At 34.8% G+C, this 27,158-nt stretch overlaps 2 protein-coding genes and 1 long non-coding RNA gene across 7 annotated transcripts; 1 reads left to right on the top strand and 2 right to left on the bottom strand.

The window, feature by feature from the left end:
* Window positions 1–776: 776 nt before the first annotated feature.
* On the bottom strand, window positions 777–26,724 carry LOC149741150 (dual oxidase 2-like). 4 transcript variants are annotated; one of them, XM_089874411.1, is made up of 32 exons: window positions 26,561–26,724; window positions 25,752–25,829; window positions 21,595–21,756; window positions 20,860–21,050; window positions 20,081–20,354; window positions 19,475–19,641; window positions 18,861–18,957; window positions 18,428–18,539; window positions 17,834–17,957; window positions 17,224–17,379; window positions 16,598–16,711; window positions 15,628–15,806; window positions 15,044–15,168; window positions 14,302–14,448; window positions 13,641–13,801; window positions 12,995–13,159; window positions 12,428–12,619; window positions 11,865–12,084; window positions 11,496–11,589; window positions 11,165–11,340; window positions 10,368–10,403; window positions 9,138–9,225; window positions 8,418–8,617; window positions 7,833–8,063; window positions 7,315–7,498; window positions 6,837–6,960; window positions 6,032–6,211; window positions 3,449–3,619; window positions 2,753–2,911; window positions 2,277–2,432; window positions 1,860–1,988; window positions 777–1,474 (listed from the first exon to the last, which is right to left on the bottom strand). In XM_089874411.1, exons 1-32 carry the CDS (start codon window positions 26,619–26,621, stop codon window positions 1,352–1,354), a joined length of 4,776 nt encoding a protein of 1,591 aa, XP_089730537.1. In that variant the 5' UTR covers window positions 26,622–26,724; the 3' UTR covers window positions 777–1,351. The 4 variants fall into 4 exon arrangements, with proteins under 4 accessions (XP_089730537.1, XP_089730546.1, XP_089730554.1 ...); XM_089874420.1 differs by having other exon boundaries at window positions 9,138–9,222; XM_089874428.1 differs by lacking the exon at window positions 10,368–10,403.
* Window positions 22,506–23,166, top strand: LOC149741152 (uncharacterized). Its single transcript, XR_016384612.1, has 2 exons — window positions 22,506–22,873; window positions 22,943–23,166. It is a non-coding gene; the product is annotated as an uncharacterized LOC149741152 (long non-coding RNA).
* LOC149741151 (uncharacterized) lies at window positions 23,103–24,732 on the bottom strand. 2 transcript variants are annotated; one of them, XM_089874702.1, is made up of 4 exons: window positions 24,571–24,732; window positions 24,339–24,515; window positions 24,123–24,229; window positions 23,103–23,949 (listed from the first exon to the last, which is right to left on the bottom strand). In XM_089874702.1, exons 1-4 carry the CDS (start codon window positions 24,658–24,660, stop codon window positions 23,538–23,540), a joined length of 786 nt encoding a protein of 261 aa, XP_089730828.1. In that variant the 5' UTR covers window positions 24,661–24,732; the 3' UTR covers window positions 23,103–23,537. The 2 variants fall into 2 exon arrangements, with proteins under 2 accessions (XP_089730828.1, XP_089730837.1); XM_089874711.1 differs by having other exon boundaries at window positions 23,872–23,949; window positions 24,154–24,229.
* Window positions 26,725–27,158: the final 434 nt, after the last annotated feature.

Below are 27,158 nucleotides of genomic sequence, written 5' to 3'. Positions count from 1 at the left end.
CTTGGTTTTTAAAAAATCGCAATATTTAAACGAAAAACAGCACCCAGCAATGATAAAATGCTATGCCGTGGGCTCCGTAATGGTGGCGACTATGACGTCATAGACGCGAGACAATGGATAGCAAGACTCGTTGTTTTACAATCCGTTTCCTAACTTGGTCTATACTAACTTTGGGTTGGACCAGAGTCGTACAAACACCGAGTAGTCCAACTGCCGTCTATGTGTGTCCAAAATAGAGCAAAAGTGGTGACTTTGACAATGGGTTTAAACGAACTTGTTAAGTTTTGTTTGTGTTCTCCTTTTGTGGGAAGGTGTAAAACAGCTTCTATTTACCTTACCAAACATTTTTTAGAAAAAATGTATAAATTTAGCCGCATTAAATGACTAAAATGTCGCAAATCAACCGCTTCTAATTCTAGTTTTTGACTTTTTTTGACACAGAAAACAAACAACACATGTTTTTTACATTTTTCAACTTTTAAATTTGTTTTTAGGCCCAAGTTTTTCTGTAATTTACCGAAAAACATACATTTTCCCTATACCCACTGTGTTATTTTGGACCCAAATTGCCGTTCAATTTGTGTTTTACGTAACAATGGGTTGGACTACTCGGTATTTCTATGGCTCTGGGTTGGACTACTCATTATTTCTATGGCTCTGATTACGACGGGCCGCTACAACGTAACAAAGGAATTCACGCTCAAACTTCACTGCTTGTCGCTGGTACACAATAACCGCGAAATGTTGTGACAGAGTATATTTTATTATTATTGAAGTAAAGCAATTAAGATGGAATTGTATTTACACAATTAACTACACAAGTAATTCAATTGTTGGTGACCATTTAATAAACTACACGTCATTACGTTGGCACTGCATCTGCATAGAATACTTTAGATTAGGGGTAGGCAAACTCAAAACTGTGGGCTAAATATACCCTATAATTCTGGCAAACTAAATAGTTTTACAGTTTTGCATTATTTTAATTAAAATAAAACAAGATGTCTGCTACCAATTTGTGTTAAAACTAAATTTAAAAAGAGTTTGCCAATCCCTATTTTTGGTCAAACCAACATAACATAACATACATGCAGTGGAAGTAAATAAATGTAACCAAGGTTAGTATACCAAGTTTGCCTACTTTGTAAGTGCAAACAGTGCAATAAAATGTCTACAGTCAATTTTATACAGGTAATGTTATAATAACTATGGATAAAGATACTTTGTTAGCACGTAGTAGTACTGTACAGTGCTATACACAAAAAAGCGTTAAATTGGATAAAAACAATAACGTATCTTTATCTTGGTTAATACTGTTTGAAGATTATATAAAACAAAGAGTTGTAAAAAGTTAAAAGTTTTCAAAGTGGTGAAGAAATGAAGCACCCTCGTATTTATTAAGTTTAGCACAAGTCTGTTCCACACAACTTGTCATAGGAGGTGGCCCACAACTGAAGACGCCAAACTTTTCAACCTAAAAAAAGTGTCACGAATGTCACATTTTTGAACTTAACAAAATCTAGGCTGACATTACCAGAAAAAAGTTACACTTGTAGTGTCCAAAATAGGGAATTTAATAGTGGCCAGTACGCTTGCCACTTGCCCAAAAGTAACAGGAACTAGTCTAAATGCTGCTACTACCGTGTACAAATCAACTTGTGTGGTTGAGCAAGACACTTAAAGGTAATTGCTGTTTGCCAATGGTAAGTTATGGGTTGTCCAAATTGTCAACCATACTTTCAAAAATGGAAAATGCAAAATCGTAAGCAAAACCGGGTGTATGAATCAGAACACCGTGTTTTAACGACTGTTTGCCTACTACAGCAAACAATTTACTTTTATTTATTCAACCTTTTTACCTCAGCATGTTCCTCTGTGAGAGAAACAAAAAAAGATTTGAATTCAGGTCTTCCAAAATGAGTGACGGCTCTCAGTCCTGTAAACAATGACTTGCCGGCTACTTTTTGGAAGTGTCGCTCACATATATACTGCAAATATCGAATAAAAAATATAAATAAAGGAATACAAACTTATGTAGCATTACATAATTGTTTAATAATACTAGCAGCAATGAGCCTTGAACACGTAACCTCTACGTTAGAGGTTAGAGGCGGGTAGACTAAATTATGTAACGGCACAAGACACACAAATCCATCTATGCTTATTCTTATAATAGGCAACTCATTTTCTGAATTAAGTAGTGCAAACATCGCAGGGGTAGCCTGCCGCCCTTTACACCCCATGTTTGTTGCCTATGATGATTTGTATCCACTCACCAACATTGTTGTCCTGAGATCAAACTTTTGAGGAAACTGTGTAATGAATATATGGGTGTCGAGTAAATCACTTGCATCCTTGCTTTCAACTTCTTGTATGATATCGGTCAACCATTCATACTGTTTTTGGTCCCTTGTTATCCACATAAAATAAACCTAAACAAAGAAACATTAGAGATCTGTAAATGCAGATGATGGCAGATGGTAGTTAGGGTTACATTGTTACAATAGATAAATAATTACAGTCAAAAGTAAATGTAATATTAATATTTTAAGGGCGGACAATTACCCACAAAACCCGGTGGTCTATTAGTTATCTAAATTATAAACCATGCGTTAAAAAAATAACAAAATCCCCAACCAAGTTAAATAAGTGGTAACTCGCAAGGACGAGGTGTATTAAACAAAAAACCCGTGTTATACGGACTGTCATTGCCGCCACGCAGGGTCAGCAGGGATAAATATGTTTCACTTACCTTTTTGCATTGAATCTTAACCCCAGACTGAGCAACACTGACCAAATCCTTTAATATAGAAGCAAACGGTGTAACACCAATCCCACCACCAACAAGGACCGACACATCGTATTTATACCAATCCTGGTGGCCTTCTCCAAATGGTCCATCCAAATATAACTGGAAACAAAATACAATTTAATTATTGATAGGTACTGCTGTACTAAAAAACTGTACTTGTAAATTCACTATCATAAAACATTTTTTTTGCAATAATGTTTACCAGAATATAATGCAGTTAGTCAGACAGACATGTTTAAAAACCAATGACACATATACCCACACAAATTGCAACATCAAGCCTTAGACTCTTATCCTTTATGCCAAAGGCAGGAGCTTTAACCATACCTTGCCCAGGGCCGTACAATTTTATTTTTTATTTGATTTTTGCAGTGTATATAAAAATATATATTTTTTTTATACATATAATAGAATAAAACGTAACTTGCTTTATTTTCGCATGGTCTTAAAGTGACAGTCTTTATAACACAGGTGTTCTGTTTCATACACCTGGTGTTTGCTTACGAGTTACAATGTATGTCACTTATTTATCCTCGCGTGGCGGGGTAAAAACAGTCGTTATAACACGGGTGTTCTGTTTCATACACCTCCTGCCCGCTTACAAGTTTCCATGTTTACTATGTTATAGTAACTTACCTTTGGATAAGGGGAGTCTCTTAGCACATCTGGGTTGTAAATACTCCTCAAGTTAATAGTCCAAGGTCCTACAGCTCGAATATGAAGTTTCAATGTGTCTTCATGGGGTGCAGATGTGAGGGTGAACGGATGATATTCATTCTGTGATTGAGCCAAGCATGCTATGCGAACCTGTATCGAAGTATAGTGATGGATGAATATTACTTGTCTACCCTGGCCAGTGGGCCAATTTCAACACACAGTTAGAAATTTCATGCAGCTAAATTGTAACTTATGTGGCTAAGTGGTTAGCGCGCCCGCCTGTAACCCAGAGGTAATGGGTTCAAGCAGTGGCGTCGATTTTATAAAAACGTAGGGGTTGCGACATTACACTATGTTAGCTGAAAGTAGGTATATGTAGAACAAGTAAAACCACGCATATAACGTGTGCGGCATTCAATAGAAAAGGTATGACATAAGTCTGGCAGTTGATTGCGGGTAAGTGTTTAAAAAACTTACAATATAACATGTAAATATCATCATATAAATGCCAATACGTTGATTATACAGACAGACGGTCACCCGTTGGCCGTACGATAATGGACCACATCACAATACCGCGTATGACGTAACATTATTCAACTGACAGGTGCAGCATTGCGCAATATCTTACGTTAATTCTCTGCGTCACAATATTGGTTATAATGCAACATTTGACTTTAAAACTCGTAATTGCGCAACATAAAACTAAAAGTTGTTCGCATCACAATTGAACACGTAACAATTTTGTGTTGGTTGACGGGCGCAATGAAGTTTAAAAAAATCATTTTAACAAAAATCGAGGAAACAAAAAAAATTAATTAAACATGCGTCAATCATGTTGTACAACACACGATCAAAGCTGCGTTCGCCTATCACCGATCAAAGGAGCATTACCGGCACCGCCACGATCTCCCTTTTAACAGACGAACTTAACAGGATAAGGTTTGCGAGCGAGAATAATGTTTCACATGTAGGCTAAATAATGAATGTGTGAATTGCTATTATGTTGCAATAATCGACGTGTAAATTGTCATTATGTCGTAATGAATCCACGCGTGAATCCTTACTATTTCGTAACAAACATGTTGCTTGGCTGAAGAAAATATCATATATAAATATAAAGCAGTGACCGACTCGATTTAGGTAGTTCATTTTCGCACGTTTAACAGCCAAATTACATTGATTTTACACGCAACTGTTGTTAGGGATTCATGGCATGTGCGCGTCTTAGAAAAAGAACACCTATTCCTTTAGTTTAATTTTCTCCTGGTCCGCGTGTTTTAAGTTTAATTCGAATTGCCTTCGGGAGAAAAGCAGCTTTGGAAGTAGACGTTAGACAAAATTTAAAAGGTAGAAATGACTAGTAAACATTACATTCTCACACAATAATATAATTGTTACTGTAACAATTGGCGATTTTGCGATTATCAATGTGATGTAAACACTTGTCTGACGTAACACGCAGCCGTTATAGGTAACCGCGCAGGGTACAAAAACGGCTAGTTTATGCGGAGAATGAAGGTGTTGCGTAACTACTATAAAGTAATTGTTTGATAAAGTTAAATATATTTATTTAAGAAGAGTTTAAGAATAATTTCCTTTAATAATTTGAAAATCCAGGGGTTGCTGCAACCCCTGCAAAATTGTCAGGGTAGGCCTGCATACCCTGCACCATATAAATCGACGCTAGTGGGTTCAAGGCTCTTCGCTGCTACCATTGTGGGCGTATGTGTCCTTGGGCAAGACACTTAACGGCAATTGCTCCAACCCAGTGGTCACTAATGGGTTGTCCAAATTATCAGCCATACATAAAAAAAAAATGAAAAAATCTACAAAAAAATAATCACCCGCAAAAGTAGTATATTTGGTAACTCATAAGCTGACGCGAGGTGTATGAAACAGAACACCCGTGTTATAACGACTGTCGTTTTCCGGCCACGCGAGGATAAAGCAAGTTACATTCATTCATTCATTCATATGTCAAATATTAAATTGGGATAAAGACCAGGATAGTGTGAAATGTTAATAATATGCAAAATTTCCTGGTAGCAAAAGTAACAGAATATGCAAATCAACTGGATATTGATGTTGATACTTAAGATCTGTTATACTTAAGTTGTACTAGATTTATGATTTATTGTATTTTATCTCAATAGAGCAATAAAAGTTTAATAATATTCTGGTAATTTAAAGTAATTTAAAACTAAATATGCAAGATGAGACATTAGATTTGAATATTGAATAAAAGGTTGCTGTGATAAAGTAACTTATTATATTTGGGTTTAACAAACTAAAACGATGGATATCTACAAACATGTAATAACGATATAATACATCATAATAAACCTAAAGTAAACGCTGTACAACCTAACTATACTGCAGTATCAACTACCAACTAACTGGTGACTGTGCGTACAACACGACATAACAAAAGCGTTAATTACTCGGCGCGGGCAGCAGGAATAAAAGCGCCGGAATGCTATCTCGACGAGGTAGCGATTAAACTACTACCTCAGTTCCACAGCATAAAATAGGTTAACCACTGTTTTAGAGTATTCTTACCCACTGTCCAGCTTTGTAGTTAAAATTAACAGGTCGTTTAAACTCAAGGTGAGTTACTTCGGATGGTAGGAGTTCCGCGTTAACAACAGATATTTCACATTTGCTACGACTGACACTGTACAGCTTGTCAAGTGTGTACAGTATGGCTGGGCCAAGGAAGAAGTAATAGAAGAAGGGATCCTAGAAACAAGTTGGTTTGATTGGAAATAAGAATGCAAAATATTGATGGAAACGGCAATTGCTTCAACCAAGTGGTTTCTCATTGACTGTCTAAGACTCTAAATTGTCAGTCATGCATTAAAACATGAAAAAGTCGCTTTCAAAAATGATCCACAACGTTACATATAGGGTAACTCGTAAGTGAGCATGTTTGAGGTGTATGAAACAGAACACCCACCATTTTCAAAACTGGGTCTGAGGTAGGAAACAAAAATCTGTATTTAACTACTGTGGTTGCCACACTGTACGAGGATATACAAGTCACATTTCATTTGCATAATGTTGCTTATCAAGAAAAATTCAAAAACATTTCTTGTGCAAAGAACATATAATAGTAACTAAGTAACACGAACCTCGGTCTGAGGTGTATGAAACAAAAAACTGTAATTGCCTCGCATGGGAGGACAAAGCAAGTTACATTCGTTTATATAATGTTGCTGGATCAAGGGAATTTGAAGACGTTTCTTACTTGAACAGGATATAATAGTAACACAAACCTAGGTTTGAGGCAGATGAAACGAAACAACCATATTTAACTACTGTTGTTTCTCCACCAGGCAAGGATAAAAAAACGCAAAGAACTTACTTGAACAAGGAAGCCACTGCCATGTAGAATCATGAAGAAGAAGAGGAAAATATAACCAAAGTTATGCGTCCACCAAAACCATTGAAAAACCCTTCTACGTGAATAGTCGGACGCAAAGGTGTACCTGTAGCAGGGAAAGTCTAATTAAAATACAAAGCAAGGTTTTCTATACAAAATGCACAAAGTGAACAAAAAAACAGAATATTTTAAAAATGACTAAACAATTTTTTTTATTTAACTTTTTGTAATCCAAAATTATAAATAAAGCATTCACTGTGTGTTGTGTTGAGCCAAATCCAAATATGTAATAGTTAACAGTAATTGGGAGTATTTTAACACTCATGGAGGTAAAGGGTCAATAAAAATATTGATCTAAAATACTTGACCTGATAAAAAATATCTGTTAAAAAACTACTTGTTGAGATTATATTAACATTAAAAAAAATATCTTGAAAATTTGATAAATAAATAAACTGACATGACAATCACAATGAGAGTGAGCAAAACTCCAGTGATGCCAGTGATTGTTTGCCAACACCAGTAGTGGAATTTCGGCAGGACATCACTGGTTCTCCAGAAGTCTCGGAACAAACAAGTTAGATCCCCAGGAGTTTGCGTTGAGATTGCATAGATGTTGAGCGAATGCCCGATGATGTGCATTCCTGTAAAACAAAAAAATGTTTTCTAAAATAACTGTGAAAAATGATTGATGAAAGGTTTTAAAAATGCATAGTAGGCCAAAGTTGGCCCCTGAATGGCTACAAGATTTGAAAACAAAAACTAAATAAATAGTTCACACAAAAAATTAATAAATATGATTTTTTACAAACAAAACTGCTTTTTAGAAAAATATTTTACAAAAAAACTAAAAAACATTCGAAACATGATTATTTACAAAACAATAGGTATAATGGTATTAGGCCTAAAAACCTCATTGATTTTCCGAATTAAAGGACATATAATAAAGATACTATGAATAATAACAGAAACAGCTACCTGTGAAAAACAGGGCAAGCCAAGCAATGATTCTATGCATAGTGATGGCTGAGTCAAATGGTATATAAAGGTGAAGGAAAGTTTCACGCAGTGCTGTGATGGTGTTTCTGCACATGGTGACCAGGAGGGACGTATATGTAAACATCATCGCCGAAGCTGCACCACGCGTTATTGACACCCCGTACCCTGCTATGCGACGAAGCCCAGCAAATTCACGTTCAACGGAATAAACTGAAAGAAAAGTTTTAATATATAATGTTTTAAACTAGAAAAAGAAGTTTCATTTTCTGTTTTATAACAAAATGGTATCTTTATTACAACACAGGCGCTTTGTTTTACACACATCGAGGTACCACTTACAGAACTTTGTGGGTGATTCAGGTGACAAGTTCTATTACTAAGTTTTTTTACAAACTTCAGGGTTTACTAGCAAACAAGTTTGAGAAGCGCTAACCTTTGCCCTACGGCGAAAACACTAAAAAAATAAGCTAGAAAAGGGTAATGAAGCCAATCCTGGCCTAAATCCTAGGACCCATGGCGCGTCACACTGTAGGACCTGACTTATACAGAAGATAGAAAACTCACAGTAAGCTCGCTCTATAAATATTCCAGCCAGCACAAGCAGGTAAAGTGTCAGCCAGAATATTTGGAGTCTGTGGTTTTCCACGTAATTTTCCATTGCCCTCAACCAGTTGTTCAAACGCCCAGGTTTGAAAACTTTCTCATAAACTTTGATTTGAATGCGAGATGTTTCAGGGGTGCGATTCTTTTTCTCTGGATTTTTTCTGTAAACAAAGAAATTGGAGACCTTGATATACAAACTTATTATTTCAAAGTAGACAAAATAAAAAAATTGAAGTTTGGAGGTTTCAGACCAATTGTTAAAGAAGGAGTTGTCAAATTGTTGGTTTTAAATTCTTAGTGTTAATTAATTTTTTTCTTTCGTAAAATTTTTAGAAAAGAAGAGTTTCCGCAAATATATTTGATTTTTAATGTGGTTTTCTAAGTAATTTAAACAGTATAATAAAATAAACAAATCAAAATTATTTGTAACAAATGTATCACAAATACAGAATTTTTTCCTATAATCTAGTCTGCAGTTTACAACGTTCCGAAAAACTAAAGTTATTCAGATTCCAGACTCTGCAGAACCCGGATGTCCGCTAGATGCAACTCAATGCGCACATAGACACAACAAAAAATAGTAAAAAAACAAAGAAAACAAAAGTTCCGCTAATAGCCAATCAGTTAAAAAATAATATAGATGAACACATTATAAACACAAGAGGAAAACAAAGGACTTACTTATCCTTATCAGTGTATGCGTGGACAGTTTTTCTTGCTCTTATTGCTCGCGATTCGCGCACTGGGGCACTTCCTTGCTGCCTTTCTGCTGGAATATAAATTGTATGAGAACATTTAAGCAAAAAAAATTTGGTTGAAAAATGAATAAAACTTTCGAATGTTGTGTTTTACAAAAATAGTTAAATTTTCGAATTGTGTTTTTGATAAAATTGATTCCATAAATTTTACATTTGTAACATCTAATCATGCAAGTTATTTAGTTTTAGTGATAGTTTCGTCACATATGTTATATTAATCAAAAGCGCACAAAATATTAGATAATTAATAAAAGTTCTTAATAAATATTACAGCAGCATTTTTTTAACTGTTTTTGTTTGTATCTATTTCATTACTTTTGTTGTTGTGGGTTTAAAAACTCTTACATTTTTGTCAAAATTTCAATTTTTTCTCGTAAAAGTAGTAAAGTTGAAGTTTTATAAAGAGGCCATAATTATATCAAACTGCAAAGTATATATATAAAATACAAAATCACTCAAATTAATATTTAATTACCCAAATTTATCTACGCTAAAAAATTGTTACATCACAATCTACAGTAAATGCTATCTTTTTACAAAAGCTATATGCCAAAGCAATTATATAGCACAATTTAAATTCGGTGGCAAAATTGTGGAAATTGCCACATGCCACGGTGAAATTCGTGGTCCATACAACTGGAATGTTGATTATTAAAGCAGCAACATGCAACAAAACACAGAAAAGTCCAAAATCTTTAAATAACATGAGAAAACGTTATCTACAACTAACTAATAATATCATTCTTGGCTTGGAAGTAGACTTGATGCCCAGTATATGAGTGTAGTTTAAAAATCACATTTCGATATTACTTGTATTTTTATTGGTTTGGAATTTAGACCAATGTGAATTGTTGAACAACTTATATATTTAGCTTCATGAACCTTTATATGCACAAGATTGTATATATAGTCTATAATGTGTAATGTGACCATCTAAGTAAAGTGACCACCAAACAGTTTGGAAAGCCCTGTTATAGGATATAAATATTATTAAATTTTACCAAAAGTATTCACAAGTCACACAGTAATTACAAAGCTGAGACTTTACTTTTTAGCAAATGTATAAAGCATGCTGTTATAAATCATTAGATGAATTTTAATTACAAACAAGCACAATCCATTATTTTAACACCGTGTTTTCACGAGCAATTACCTGCCAACCCATTCGCAAAACCTGCTTCTATAAAATCTATAGCAATAAACCATATTTAGCTAGAAAGTATTAGAGTTATAGGTGTCTATAATATGTATAATATGTAAAAAGCAGTTATTTAAACACCTGAGTCTTAAACCTATTTTAAAAAACCTGCTTCCATAAAATCTATAGCAATAAACATTGTTTAATAAAAGCTGGAAAGAATTTGGTTATAAGTTATAAGCCAAAGAAAGTATTTTATTTGTGCCAAAATAGATAGAGAAATGCTGTAGGCAAAAATTGTAAAAATTTTTAACTGCAGTACAAATTATACATTTTAATTTTAGGTTCATAATTTTTTATCAATAAACTTAATAAATAAAAAACAGAAAGTTTTGGGTTATAGGCGCGAAGGCGCCTAACATGTAAAAAGCTTTCATTTGTGCAAAAATTAGGTAAAGAAATACCGTAGTCAAAAACTGTAAAAACTTTTAACTGCAGTACAAATTAGTGGGGTAGGGAGGAAATGGGACACCTTTTATTCAATTTTTTGGTCCAATTTGATAGTAAACAAAGAAAATTCAAAAACTTCTAAAACCGTATCCTGACGACTCCCATAGACCGTTGTTAATTGTTTAAAATACGATCAAGATATCTTAATATTATGTGCTAAAGGTGACCGTCTTTCCCCACTCTACTATATACATTTTAATTGTAGATTCAGTTGTACTGTAGGAATCAGGTTATAAAATTGAATAACATAGTGATTAAAGTACATTTGTAAATAATTCAATTATATAATATATGAAACTGACCTGGCACTGTTAGAGAAGCATCGCTCAGTTCCGTTGAATATTTCTGCATAACGGTTTGGAAATCTTCCAGGGTTAAAGATTCCTTGTGTTCATATCCATGTGTGGCAAGCATAGTGTTGACCAGTTCCTCAACCTGTTCTGAATCCACTGAAGCATTCACCATGTCCATCATGGATCTGGCAACACAAGAAATGAGTTTTTGGTGGGTGAACTTAATTTTTTTAATTTTTTTGATGAATTTTAATTTTTTTGAAGGTTAATTTTTTTATAAATTTTATTTTTTAGGTTATTTTTTTGCCATTGTGATAAGGTATAAACCGACATTATTTACTTAAGCATGACTTTGAACTCTTTTTTTGACAATTCTCCACTTTTATCCAGATCATACATATTGAACATCAACTTGGCTTTTTCTTCCGGTGAACCTGAAAAATATAATGAAGTGAACTTAAATACAAAGAATGGCAAGAATAGTAAAAGATTAAAATTAAAGGGAACAAAAAAAATTGTATAAATTCGGAAAAAATAGCGAAAAGTTAAAAATAACAGACAAAAATGTGCTCAAGTGCTGGAAAACAGCAAAAAAAGCTTTTTAAATAGTTAAAACTGTAAAATAAAACGTCACATAATTAAGTGGCATCAAAAAAATCTTTCAAATAAATAAAAACCTTTTGTAAAAACTAAATAAATTTATAAATACCTTTCGTAAATAAAACCATAATGTCCAAAAACTCTCGGAAAGAAATTGCTCCGCTGCCATCTGAATCTGCAGAACTAAACATCTGGTCAACAAATAAACTGTTTGGTTTCAATTTGAGATAATCGGCAAATTCTTTCTTGCTTAATTCGACGTGAATGAACTTGCGAGCTTCTCGACTGTTTATTACATCACTCATGTCGCCGTCTTCTACTTTGATCGACTGTAGTGTGAAAAAATTGTTGTTACATAATGTAACTTACATTGTAAATCTGTTTTAAACAAGTGAAAAAGCGCGGAAAAAAGTATCAGTTAAAAGCGTAGCTGTTATACCCAACTATAGAAAATTAATATAGTAGAGTGGGAAAAGAAAACGCACCCTTTTATCCCATTTTCTCGTCCCATTTGGTGTTTAAAAAAACCTTCAAAATTATAAAACCGCATTCTCATGACTTCCATAGACCGCTGTTACTTGTTTAAAACATGATCAGGATATTTGGATATTATGTGCTAAAGGTGTCCCATCTTCCCCCACCCTACCACATAATAAAAATGTCCCAACTTACACTAACAGCTATTAAAGCTGCTTTGAAGAACCTCTGCAGGAGTTGGTCCCTCATTTCACTTGTTTGCGCTCGATCCATGAGTTCATTATGGGAAACTTCTTGCTCTGATAAACTGACTTGATGCGAATGAACGAAGTGTTTGCAACGAGCAATGAAACTGTCGCGTTCTTCAGTGTCGTTGAACATCAAAATCTGGAAAAATATCTTGTTTTTAGACAAATTAAAAAAACAAGCCCGTGGTATCCTTCAAAATATTCTGCATTTTTGGGAACTCTTAAGCAAGCACAAGGTTCATTAAACAGAACACCCATGTTATAACGGCTGTCATTTCCTGTCACGTTAGGATAAATAAGTTACATACATTCATGCAACAATTTATTTATTTAATCATTTATATTGACGTGTTAAGTTATAATTATTCATTTAATAATATTTATTCATGAGGCAAAAATGCTTATTCTTACCAAATTATGGGTGTCTTTATACACTATAAGAACACCCTTGTTATAACGACTGTCGTTTTCTTATTACATTCTTTCACTTAACAAAGAAAATGCATATTCTCACCAAATCATGAGTGTCTTTATCCACCCTCAAAAACATGGTGTTTCTCCCGTGATTATACGCTTTCAGGAATCTCACATCATCTGCTTTCGACAAATCAATTGATCGGTAATTTTGCCGACCGGATGAAGATTTCACGTGAATAAGTTTCCCAGGACCCAACTTTATCTGTAGGAAACATAAAATTTAAAATTTGGTCTTTCCCACGAACACATTCACCCACAATGGTAGTAGCAATGAGCTTTGAACCGCAACCCTTTGGGTTAAAGACAAGCAGGCTAAACAATGTGGCAGCAAATATTTTAAACATATATTTAGATAATGTCTTAAACTTAATCTGTAGGAAAGATAAAAAGTGGACACCCTGTACTATTTGACCAACACATTCAAAAGCAATTGCCCCAACAATCTAGTGGTCACTAATGAGTTGTCTAAACTGTCAGCTGTACATCTGCAAAAAGAATTCACCCAAAAAGTTACATACGTGGTAACTTATAAGCTGGCATAAGGTGTATAAAACACAATGACTGTATTTGCCCTACCACAGAAGGATAAATAGGTTACACTTATTCTATTTATCTATTTACAGAAATGTATTTCTAGTTTCTACCAAAGCATGTTTTCCACACAGTAGGGCAACTATATTTACCTGAACTTCGCGACTTTGTGTCGTCCCAAGAACCTCGGTTGCGATATCAGAAATGTCGCCTTCCCTCTGCTGCGTGCTCCTGTGCTTATTGATGGCTTTCTTCATTTGGAGTTTTCGCTTCTCAGAGCGATAACCGAGACAATACATGAACAAGATTGTGGCTACAAAGTAAGGGGCGGATGGGAATGTATTGTCTCGTTACATGCATGAATGTAAACGGATGAATTAATTAAAAAATGTGAATGAACAAATTAATGGATTAAAAAAATGTGAATAAATGAATGAATGAATGGGAATACAAGTTCACCCATAAGTAAGCAATGAATGAATTAATAGATACGGATGCTAAATGTGAATTAGTGGATGATTAAATGCAGTAATGGAGAGTTAGACAACCCTTAAGGGGCCAATAAATGATTGAATAAACAAATAATTAAATAAATGGATGAATAATTGAATGAATAAACGAATGGATGTAAATGAGTGGATGAATGAATGTAACTTATTTATCCTTGCATGCCGGGGCATTTTTAGTAGTTATGACAGAGTGTTATATTTCAAACACACCCCAAATATGCTACACAATATATTACACAATATAAAACAATGACATGCACAACATAGATTTTATTACACAACATACAACTGTATGTATATATACCTATAATGAACAATCCAAATGAAGCAAAAGTGAGACTGTATGAGATTTCACTTCCAGTAAAATAATCGAAGGATTCGGGTTCGGTGCATTCCTCCATATGAAGCTCACTTAGTTGTTGGGGTTGGGGGCAGTACAATGAAGAATCATCTGGAATTTAAAACATTGTTATATTCTATTCTATGTGGGTGAGAACTCGCAGCATGGAACATCACGGGTCTGGAACATCACGAGGATTGGCCCCTTATCCCAACATCCAGAATGCTACTAAAACACTAGGAAAACACATACCGTAATTTGGATTTATCTCTTCGAAAACGATAGCGAAGATCATATTATTTAAAGAACGAAAATAAGGGAATTAATAGAAAAACAACAGTCATTAAAACACACTATGGGTATTTACAATAAATGTCTTGGACGATAGTTTTTAATCTTGTGGGGGCCCGCAGGGGCAACGATAGTCGTTATACCATTAGTGTTTTAATTCATACAGTTGCCACCCCATGTAACTTTGTAAGTGAAAGGTTTCTTATGTATCCACCCAGGAACACTTACACCAACATTGAGCAGCATGAAGAACGGATTTTTTTGTTTCATACAACTCATGCCCGGTTATAAGTTACCACCAATGTTACTTTGTGGGTGATTGTTTTCTGGCTGACAATTTAGACAACCCATCAGTGAACACTGAGTTTGAGCAATTGCTATATTAAAACAGAAGCAAACATTGCGTAACCCTTACTTTCAGCAGCTTGAAACGGGTTGTTCTGTATATCGTATGTTGCATTCATGGTGGGATTAGTCCTTAGTATAACATCGCGTATGGTGGTGGCTTGAACAAAAGCAAGATCTTCAGCTGTTAACAACCTTTATAAAAGAAGTAACTTGTTTATCCTTGTGTGATTGGTAAATGACATTCATTACTAAGTGGATATTTTGTTTCATACACCTTATACTTGCTTATAAGTTACCAGGTATGTTATTTTATGGGTTGTTTTTATGAGTATTGTTTTTGTTGTTTATGTGAACACATGCCCACAATGGGTGCAGCAACGTGCCGTGAACCTGCAACCCCAAGGTCATGGACAAGCGGGCTTACCAATGGACCATGACACAAGTAATTATTTTAAACAGACATAAAAGTGACAAACAATTTTTTAAACACCCATAAAGGTGGCTGTACACAGAACCCTGAATTCGTCTGTTTTGTCTGTTTTGTCCGGATTTCGCTGCCACATGCGGAACTCGGTAATGGGTTTGCATACGACTTCGAAAGCGAATTCGCATGCCGGATACTGTGTACAGCCACTGGACTTAACCACTCACCCATTCTGTGAGTTCTCGTACCAAAACCGGTCCCCGTCCCTAATCCGAATAAACTGATCCCGTATTATATGTCTGAACAATTCTCCAGGTCCAGTGGATAAAGTTTCCAGCAGACCACCCGTCCAAACATCTAGTTTGCTGATGTCGTCATCATGGGTGGCAGTCAAGTTACCAAGGAGCTGTGAAGATAAGTTGATGTTTAATTCAATGAATTTAACTTAATCTACGCGTTGCCAAAAACAACAGTCATTAAAACACGGGTGTTCTGTTTCATATAAGTTGATGTTTAATTCAATAGATGAATGCAACTTATTTATCCTTACATTGTGGTAAAAAAACAACCGTTGTTATAACACGGGTGTTCTGTTTCATATACCTCGTGCCAGTTTACAAGTTACCATGTATGTTACTTTGTTATTCCAATACCAAAGGATATATGACGCTATATTACTGATAAGTTATTCATCTATAACCTTTGATTGAAATAAATGACCTGTGAATAATATTTTTATGAGCGATTGCAATATTTCCTGTTACTGGTTGAACTATATTTTGATCAGCGTTAAAAGGTTGGGTGTTACAATTAGTTTATCTTAAACATAGTTTGTACTTCATTATAAATGACAACTAAGAAACTAAGTCATATGTAACTGTGTTTTGCTGTTGATTTCCTTCTTTTGGAATTTTAAATAACATGATCTTCGCTACAGTTTTTGAAGACATTATTAAAAATTATATTATGGTGGGAAAGATGGGATACCTTTTTATTCTATTTTCTCGTCCCATTCAATAGTAAACAAAGAACTTTATAAAAATTATAAAACTGTATCCTCTCGGGCAAGTGACTCCTATAGACCATTGTTAGTTGCTTAAAACGCAATCAGGATGTTTGGATATTATGTGCTAAAAATGAATTAACTAAGTAGCAAAATTATGTTATATTATTTCACAATGTAAAGTTTCCACTTACACCAGGAGTAGCTGCGAAAAGATCTGGATTTATTTCTTCAAAAGTTGTTCGTTTCTTGAGCCCAAAACTTGCCCTTGCTGTGTTGTAATCTGGAAGGCCATGATCTCGGCCTCTCTAGAAAATTAAGTATATTTAAAAATAATAATTTAAAATAAAATTAAAAAAATTAAAAACAATAGTTCAGGTCTGATCGATCTAGGTCTAAATTGACAAACGTTAAAATAGTCTCACAAATTATTTTTAAGCTAGTTTACAATTTATAAAAATTTTTTTGTTTATATTTAAGCTCGGCATTTTTCAGTGCGGAATGTACAAAATAATGTCCACAAAGGTGTCACTTCATGATAGGATAAATATGATTAAACGTGTCCTTTAACAACTAAACTTTTTTTTCACTAAATTAAACAAAGTTATCTCTGAAGTGGCCTAAAAAGGAAACTAAAAAATATTTTCTAGTATCCTAATTAAATTAAATCAGTTAAAATTGCAATTTGTCTAAAAAATCCAAGTTTCTATCCTTTACTCATTAGTAAAATAGAAATATAAAGAATCTGATTTTTTGTTTTTAAAATAAAACTATACTTTACTCATATACCTATAACATCAAAAAAAGTTAAAAACCACACCTGGATATTAAGTGCCATGAGATCCCTTCTTGAAAAATCCAGTGGTCCGAACACAGATCCTCTAAGATCTGGAGTAATAATGTTGTCTTCTTTCTCAGCCACTTGGCTCGCCATGCCCATAAGTAACTGGTCAATGTCAGACTCCACAACTGCTTCCTGGTGAAAATTTGCTACAGTTTATAAAAATGTTTGCTGTTTTTTATTTTAATTCATTGAGAAATTTCCTAATAGGAATAGTGCTAAGAATTTTTTAGAATAAAGTTAAAAAATGTCCTAATAAAAAATATGTCCTAACGTACAGTTTATACGTAGGGGTCAGTAATAGTCATTTTATACAACTCTTATTCCTGTGGATGTTCTTGTCCATTACAGCTTCCTACAAAAAATTTATGCAACTTTAAAAAAGTTGTAGATTTTTTGCTGTAGTTTATGAAGTGGTAAAAATAAGTTGTACAAATTCTTAGATTCCTAGTAAAAATATCTTATGAGTGAATTCCAGTATGTATTAAAGTATATTATGTTCTATATCTTCTTAAAAAAATAATTGTTAAGGTTTATTTTGAAAAATATCAAAAGTGCTGCACAAATATCAAACAACAATATATCTTACGAGTGAATTCCAGTAAGTGTTGCATGTTCGCAATCCAGGTTTATTTACATGGAGCGCTTGGAAAGCATGACGGTCACCAGCGGTTTTCAAAGTTGTGTTGAGGAAAGTACATTGCTTGGTTGTGCTGAAATATATTTACATTTTTAAACAAGTAATGCCAGTAGGAAGTTAGGAACTGTAATTTATGTTGGCTGCATGTAAGGCAAGACACTTAACAGCAATCATTTCAACTGAGTGGTCCCTTGCGGGCTGTCCAAATTGTCAAACAATCCCACAAGGTTACATACGTCATACACAGTAACCCAGAAGTGGGCACAAGGTGTATAAAACAACACCCGTGCATAAACACCGTTCTTAATGACCACTGGGTTGAAGTAATATTCGTTAACAACACCTTGTTTTAAACTGTCGTTGCCCTGCCATGCAAGGACAAATGGGGTAGTTTAATGTGTTTAACTTCTAAGCACAAAGTGTATAACACAGAACAACTGTGTTATGTTACATAGGTGGTAAGCAGGCATGAGGTGGCAGGACAACCGTGTTATAACGACTGTCGTTGCCCTACCATAAATGTGTTTTATTAAATAAACTTACGTGTTGTAATTAGTTCGTCTGTAAACACCAGGAGGAACCAAGGTGTGCCCGATACGCATGGCAGCAGATTGGAATACATGGGTTATACCAGGGTGGATGGCTGATTTGTAACCTGCAAGGAATCGTACAAAGTTATTAATCAAAGTAATAGATTTGTAACAGAGTAACAATGAGTTGAGTTTTTGACTATGACAAGGTTGTGGGTTCACTGGACAAGACACTTAACAGCAATTACTCCAACCCAGTATATTGAAACAATGAAAAATTCCTCCCAGTAATAATCACCCACAAAAAATGTGTATTATATGTGGTAACTCGTACACAGGTAGAGGTGTATGAAACAGAAAACCGGTGTCATAACGGCTGTCATTTCGGGCCACGTGAGAAAAAAATAAGTTGTTCACCCATACATTTGACAATACACACCACATACCTGTATAAGTGGGCAAGCCTTCACAAGTTCCGTTTCTTTTTAGTATTTCCGTACATTCACCAAGAAAAAGTGGCAACCAATCATAAAATATGATTTTCTGGAAAACAAAGACTGAATTTTACTATTTATTCACATTTATGGCGGCACCGAGACTTGAACCTGGTATTCTCTGGGTAAATGTCATATTACATATTACAGCGGTGAATAAAAATACGAATTAAACAATTTTATTTGCATATGTTTTAAAAATAAATTTAATAATTTTTCTTTTAATTGTCAGAGAATAAATGTTATTATACGAAAAACAACAAAACCAATAACAAATGGGTAGTCACACATATCGCCTAAATTGCACACTGATTTTCCAAAAAATAGTTGCCTATAATGAAACCATACCTAGTGTACAGCTATTAAGATATAAGCTATGAACTTTCTAGCTGTAGGAATGTAAGATAGATTATACAAATTCACTATTTAAAAATATTTTTATCATATTTATATAAAACTGATTTTCCAAAAAAAATAGGTGGCTTCGTGCCTATGATAAAACCACAACTGATGTATAATCACATAATACAACAGTGAAAAATAATAATAATTAATGAAATATATACCTGGTGTATAGCTATGTTCAGTATCCTCGCTTCGTTGTAAACTTTTTCATCCGACCAAGTTGAATGTTTGTCCCTTATATATCTTGCTAACCAGTTATGATGTCGGAACCAAAGAACCCCAAATGTCAGCAGGAACGGGTTTTCATTTCCCCGTGGGTTTCCGAGCCCTTTAAATGAAGTATTTGATATTACAAACAGATAACAGTGACAAGCCTTGTGTATTCTGTATTCTCTGTGTATTCTGTATTTGTATTCTGTACAATGGGTTCAAGGCCTGTCGCTGCTACCATTGTGGGCGTATGTGTCCTTGGGCAAGACACTTAACAGCAATTGCTCCAACCCAGTGGTCACTAATGGGTTGTCCAAATTATCAGCCAAGCATAAAAAAATGAAGAAAAAAAAAAAAATAATCACCCACAAAGTTACATACATGGTAACTCGTAAGCTGGCACGAGGTGTTATGCCCGTGTGATAACGACTGTCGTTTTCCTGCCACACGAGGATAAAGTAAGTTACATTCATTTATTCATTCATTTATTGTATTATCAGCAGTTTACCCTAAAGTAATCAGTTTTCATCAAAATTTAAACAAAAAGATCAACTCACTGAAAAATCGAGTGGCACTCTTCAACACATGGTCTCTCGGTGGTGGGGGATTGGCCAGTGGAAGTCCCAGGGAATTTTCAATTGGGAATTTCCCCTCACTCTTATAAGAAGCAAGTTCCCCCCTGCAGTCCGTTGGTTTTGATTGGCTGGCCAGAATATTATTATCCGTCGTTCTTTCTGGGCATGATGATTTCAACAACCTCAAAGCATCTGCCCAAGCTTTGTTTATCCCATATGTGAGACCACCATCAATGAATGGAGTGATTTCATTTAACTGGGAAAAAAAATAATGGATATTTAAAGATAATATATACTGATAAATTGTTAATAATTACAGTTATTATATATACCTCCCAATAATCTACACGCACGTTTTCTCAATCACGCATGCAGCGTTTTAGTACAAAACTAGAAGTTTTATGACGTAACAAATGTATATGTTCGGCGAAATCGTATGCAATATTTAATTCTGTGTAAATAGTATGCTCTTGTAAACGAAATGGAAATATTTTAACTGCAAGCGTGTTTTGACAACTATTGTTTTGTCGCTGTCTTTTTGTTTAAAATATTTTAGTACTACAAATTCTCCGCTACGTTACAGATTGGGCTGGTATGAAAAGTGTTGGTAGTTAGAGGGCAGGGGTTTGTGGTTAAGTGTTAGTAGTTACGTTTAATGGTTATCAGAAAACGTAGGGGAAGGATTCTTCACTTGCACTCAAAAGACGAAACGAATAGTATTAGCAAACGGCGTATAGGTTACCATACAACCCTATGCTTACTTGCTGTCTTGGGTTGTTTGGGGAATACCCTGTTATGGACATATCATATCTTGACCTTAGAAAGGGGAGTTCAATATTTCCTTGGCCAGTTTTATCGTAAAGTGGATCGCCTTTCGGTATTTTGATGTTAAAATACTCTGGCGGGCAACCAGGCCGCTGGGCGTCCAATATTTCTTCCACTACTTGTTGGCCTATATTGAAATGCGGTGATTTATTTAGCGTTTATTTCGTTACGAAAAAACAGAGCATATAGTAGGGTGGGGTAAAATAGGCTCTTTTAGAGCCGCCGGGCTATAGTTGTTGAAACATTCATTGTTTACTAGAAAACGGAAAAAGAGAATAACAGCGTGTCCCAGCTTACCCCACAATACTGTAACATGTTTTTTGGATAAGAAAACACAAACATTTTAAGTTTGTACGGACATTATTAATACGCATTTAATTAAAAAAGAAATTTAAAAAAAAATATCACATTGTAGGATGGGGTAAAGTAGGACAAGAGGCATGTTGAAATAATTTTCACATATAGTAGGATGGGGGAAGATGGGACACTTTTGACGCATTGTATCGGAATATTCCGATCGTGTTTTAAACAATTAACAACAGTCTATGAGAGTCTTCAGCATATAGTTTTATAATTCTTTAAATGTTCCTTGTTTGCTACCACACGTGACGAGAAAATAGAGGTAAAATGTGTCCCAACTTCCCCCATCCTACTATATATATCTTACTAACCGAAAAACACAAGCAAAGCAGTTCGTTTTGTTGAAGATCCTTGTCCAGTCAAACCGGCCATCGTGTTTTCGCTGATCGTTCTTGGGTTCGGACGCTCGCCGCCAGACGGCGCATATGTGCCATCAGCGTAATGGGACGGTAAGCGCCTCGTTAACGGCCCATCTAGGGGGAAATTAAAGTTGATTTTGATCTACTTTGAAAATATATCGTGTTCCGAAGTATATGTCAATAAACTGTTCTACATGTTGACCAAACAGCTTGCATATAGAGTCCAGTAAACGTCGAGGGGTAACGACAGTCGTTATAACACGGGTGTTTCACACACATCGTGTCTTAGGAGTTTGTTTGTTTTTATTCATGGCTGATAATTGGAAAACCGATTAGTATTTGAAAACCCACTCTACACTCTATATATTAGAAAACGATTATGTCGCCCAGTACACATACAGAGACGCAACAATGGTAGCAGGATCAAGCCTCGAAGCCAGTCTCCCTGGATTACAGTGCGAGCGCTTAAAACAACAAGCCTTTGCCTTTTACAACAAGACCGAAATACCCGAATGTGAAACATCTATAAACGCCAAAACAAACACGAAAAACTAAAATGTATATTCAAATTAACTTACAAAGAACCTATAAATATGAATCGTATATTCACAGACGAAAGACGTGCCAGTTTGTATAACAATTAAAACTTTCCCACTCTAAGAAATGTATTTATATATTACCTGTAATAAAGCGCGTAACTTATGACTACTACCCAACAAACACATCAACACAATACCTTGCTGTATTTATGTTCTCCTATTCAGTTACATTTGCTACTGTTCTTAGACGGAACTTGTGGGCAAGCTATTTAAATTAGGCCGTGAGAGTTCAAGCCACAAAACAAAACAACTCGTGACAGCAAACAAAGGGTAATATCATAGTATACTGAAGTGATAGTACGCTAACGAGACCACGTGACCACTTTTCACGCATGAGTGCACAGTTGCACTTCGCCCGACAGTTCAGCCAGACAGTGCAGTATAACAGTGCAAGGCAGAGTCCGTATATAAGCATTTTTATATGTTTATATACGGAAAAGGATCGCGAAAATTGTTGTATAATGTACAGTGACACATTTTTAATAGTTTAGCGAATTTGACTGATCGTTTGCGTAAAGAAATTACATTTGTAGCCAGATTGGAAATAATCATCATAGAGTAGCATATATACAATGGCCTCTGCTTAAACGAAAGTTTTCTGGACGACCTATTTGCTGATTCACTAACCACAGGTAGCACCAAATATAAGAACTTTACAAGTAAAAATCTCAGAACTTATGCATTGAGTTCTGATCTGGCAGATATTCAACCCACTGTAATTATTGAAGATTTCGGAAACAATTCTAATGCAATTATTGACATGATGGTGAAAGTGCCTGGACTGCTGAAATGCCCATATGCAGACTACCTGTATGTGCTCCAGCAAATCTACGTTCTTGCTGTGAAGAAAACACACAAAAATCCAAGGGAAATTGATTTTAATGCAGTGTTTCATAAAATATGGGAAACAACATTTATGAAAATATTTATCGATCATTTGCTGGATATACATACATGGTGATAGGGATGAAGAGGACAGCAGTTAATGTAGTATTTTTAACTAAACAGGAGCATATAAAATTATAAATAACACAATTATCGAGAATGGTCACGAGGTGTATGAAACAGAACACCTGTGTTATAACGACTGTCGTTTTCCCGGCACACATTTGTAAATATATGAACGCTTATATTTTATTTTAACACATTGCTTTATTTTTTCTTTGTTCTTTTCCTGCCCTTTTATTATTCTTGTTTGAACTGTATTTCGAAAATTTTATTATAATACCGACCTTTAAAAAAGAGTTTTGCTCTGGGTGCGATCAGTTAGTGCAGTATAAATGTTTTATTTATTATTCAGCTTATGCTTATCATGTGTATACAGTTTAAGAAGCGAAAAGTTATCCATAAATTTAAATACCCTTTTGCCTCGACTGTGTCGATCTGTCCTGCTATCCTACCCAATACATCATTTCTCAAGGTTTTTTTTGATAAAGCAGGACAGATGCCCTTCCTTGAGATCAATATTAGGATTATAGAATAAAAAAAACGGTAAAAGAAAAAAAAAAAAAAAACGGTAAAAGAAAAAAAGTTACAACTTTTTTCTTTTGGGCATCGGAGCATCACATACAGTGGTCCACATATTTTTGGTTCCGAATGTGGTGTTCCCACCTTTAATTTTTTTGATAACTTTTCTTTGGGTATAGTGTGCAACAGAATATCCAAACTGATGTATATCTGGGTCTTGCATTCGTCTGCCCATTTCACGCTAAATAAAAACATTCTAATTAATATAAAAATATTTGACAGAAAAAGGGTACTTTGATATATCATTTTGTTTCACATTCATAATTGATGTTTATTTTAAGAATTTGGGAAAATTACTGTAAAATTTGTAAACTGAGTAAGTTACAGGAAATTTGTAAATTTACTGTAACTTACTCAGTAACATGAGCCACAAACATTGCTGTACCTTCAGCTCCCTGGACAGAATCCAAGTTTTTTGCCACCTGTAAACTGAAGATATCTTTCGCCAGCTTAAGATTCATCTTAAAAAATAATAAACTTGTTTTTAAAACTCCAAGTACAATATAGAAGGTGCAAGTTTAAAACACCATTAGTCACACAAATGGAAATTGCATGTTATTAAATATCTACCTTGGAGAAAGGATTTAGATGAATATGTGCCTTTGTTAAACGGGTTCGAAATAACAACATGGTTGATTGTTCTTGTTCGTATAGCTGGTCAATATGTTGCCATAAAATATCCATGCCTTTATAATTCATCAACCGAGTACCAGTAAAACCCGATGAACAGAGTGAATTTCTGACAGTCTGCAAAAAAATATTTGAATATTAAAAATTAGAAATAAGAAAAAAAGTAGTTTACCTTAAACAAGTGTGGTGGATCGGAACAAAGAAATATAGGCCGTTCTTCTGAAAAGGGATTTGGGGCAACCAGAACAGAATCGTAATCCATGCCCCCAGTTGAACTTACAAGTTTAAAAAATACTCTATTGATGTTTAATCCATCTGCTACAACGCAGTGAATTGCATTAGAATTGTTTCCGAAATCTTCAATAATTACAGTGGGTTGAATATCTGCCAGATCAGAACTCAATGCATAAGTTCTGAGATTTTTACTTGTAAAGTTCTTATATCTGGTGCTACCTGTGGTTAGTGAATAAGCAAATAGGTCGTCCAGAAAACTTTCGTTTAAGCAGAGGCCATTGTATATATGCTACTCTATGATGATTATTTCCAATCTGGCTACAAATGTAATTTCTTTACGCAAACGATCAGTCAAATTCGCTAAACTATTAAAAATGTGTCACTGTACATTATACAACAATTTTCGCGATCCTTTTCCGTATATAAACATATAAAAATGCTTATATACGGACTCTGCCTTGCACTGTTATACTGCACTGTCTGGCTGAACTGTCGGGCGAAGTGCAACTGTGCACTCATGCGTGAAAAGTGGTCACGTGGTCTCGTTAGCGTACTATCACTTCAGTATACTATGGTAATATCCCCTAAACATTTGTGGAAAATTTTAGGAACCTTTACGAAAGCAATTGTGGAAAAGTTTAGCAAGATTTTGACGAATTTTTCGAAACTACTCATGCTTATCAACGAAGCCAGTTCCCGTTACCTATATGCTAAAAAACAAGAAAATCTCACATGCGGTTTTGGGTCTCAAAGGTTCGAAAATGTAGGACAAGCAGAAGCGTGTATTTATTTTAATAAGTTTGGGAGTAAATAACTAAAATTTTCTATGTTTTAGTTATTAGGTAGGGATTACAGTCTTGATAAAAGACACCCACAAAATTACATATACGCGGTAACTCGTAAGCGGGCATGAGGTGTGTGAAAGAGAATACGCATGTTATAACGACTGTCGTTTTGTGTGAAACAGTAAAACTTCGGATTTTAAAAATAATTGCGGAGCAAAAAGTCGAAAAACTTTAAGGGTGCGGCAAGTAAAACCAGCATAAAGCCTACTATAGGCGTACCGGTGTAATTTAAAGCTGATATACAAGTTATGGGTGTAAATCTATATGTACTTACCAACTGTACCCCATTCTGGATGAGCCCTGTTGTTGTACCAACCATCATACGGGGGATATTCCTTCTCAACTTCTTGTCCTAAAACAAGAGAATCATAGTTACTGTTATTATAGAGAGTTCTGGGCTAAGATGGGATACTATTATCACCTAAATTCCGTGTTTTCTAATCGTGTTTTGATCCGTTAACAACGCTCTTTTAGAGTCGGGGGGGGGTCCGCTATATATTTATGTCAATTATTATTGTTTACTAAACAGGGTTTTTAAAAAAAAAATGAAGACATATCCCATCTTACCCCACTCTACTGTTTTTAGCATCTGCTGCTTATTCGCACATGCGACAGAATTTGATATAACACGTATTGGCCAAATTCGTACCAATATAGGTACAGTTGCAAAACGGTTTAATCCCAGTAAATATGAACCAATCGGTTGATGACCACACACGCACGTATTTAGCCTAAGGATAATAGCCGCAATGTTGACGGCGCCGAGATTTGAACCCGGTACCTAAGGTTTACAGCCATGTGGCAGGTGCACTAACCACTATATGCCACAATTGGATCAGTAAACTCATTAATTTTACAGTAACCGGTAGGATCAGACAACTTTTTCTTTGTTTCCAGTCTCGCTTCTCGTTTCTTTAGAAGCAACCAAAGAAAGTTTACGTAATTAAACAATCTCAACGTCACGACTACAAAAGAGCGTTGTTTATTGTTCAAAACACAAACGCTATCCCATCTTACCCCACAGTACTATATTAACACCACAAACTGAATCACACAACGAAACATCAACTTAGTTATTCTTACCTTGAATAACACATAGCATAGCAAGCAATGAAACAGCAACGTAAAGCCATCTTGTGACCATTTCGACAGAGTTGCCAAAAGTAACAAAACAGCACCTTTATTTATAAAGAGATCCTACAATATGTTCCAGTATATATGTGTTCTGTACAAAATAGAATGTTACTCTTACGGTATTCAAATATTTCTTTATTGAAATAGAGAGATTGCGTATATGGTAAACATAATATTTTTATTTTAACGGAAAATTAATCTCAGCTCGATTAGAAATTAAAAAATTGAAAAATGCAAATATTGATATATTTATAGTTTGGGGTAAGATGGGACACTTGTAGCACATAATATCAAACTATTCTAATCGTATTTTATTCAATTAATGAGGGTCCATGGAAGTTGTGAGGATACAATTTTATAATTATTTGAATTTACTTTGTTTACTAACAAATTTGACGAGAAAATAGAATCATAAAGGTGTCCCATCTTCCCCCATTCTATTATACGTGAATGTCCACATATATACGTTATGTACCCTATGAATACTGTTAAAAAATAAAATATAGTAGGACAGGGGAAGATGGGACACCTATTCATTCTATTTTCT

The sequence above is a fragment of the Ciona robusta genome, chromosome 1 (genome assembly GCF_009617815.1).
Source record: "Ciona robusta chromosome 1, ASM961781v2".
In the NCBI taxonomy this organism is placed as follows: domain Eukaryota; kingdom Metazoa; phylum Chordata; class Ascidiacea; order Phlebobranchia; family Cionidae; genus Ciona; species Ciona robusta.
This window is presented reverse-complemented; position numbering and strand designations above follow the sequence as displayed.

Coding starts and splice junctions, on each gene's coding strand:
- LOC149741150 (XM_089874411.1), bottom strand. CDS start 26,621: ATGGTCACAAGATGGCTTTACGTTGCTGTTTCATTGCTTGCTATGCTA. Junction 8,064..8,417: donor ATTTATAGAGCGAGCTTACT/GTGAGTTTTCTA, acceptor CTTTTCTTTCAG/TTTATTCCGTTGAACGTGAA. Junction 2,912..3,448: donor GAGACTCCCCTTATCCAAAG/GTAAGTTACTAT, acceptor TTTTGTTTCCAG/TTATATTTGGATGGACCATT.
- LOC149741151 (XM_089874702.1), bottom strand. CDS start 24,660: ATGGATTACGATTCTGTTCTGGTTGCCCCAAATCCCTTTTCAGAAGAA. Junction 24,516..24,570: donor ATCCACCACACTTGTTTAAG/GTAAACTACTTT, acceptor ATTTTTTTGCAG/ACTGTCAGAAATTCACTCTG. Junction 24,230..24,338: donor ATCTAAATCCTTTCTCCAAG/GTAGATATTTAA, acceptor TTATTTTTTAAG/ATGAATCTTAAGCTGGCGAA.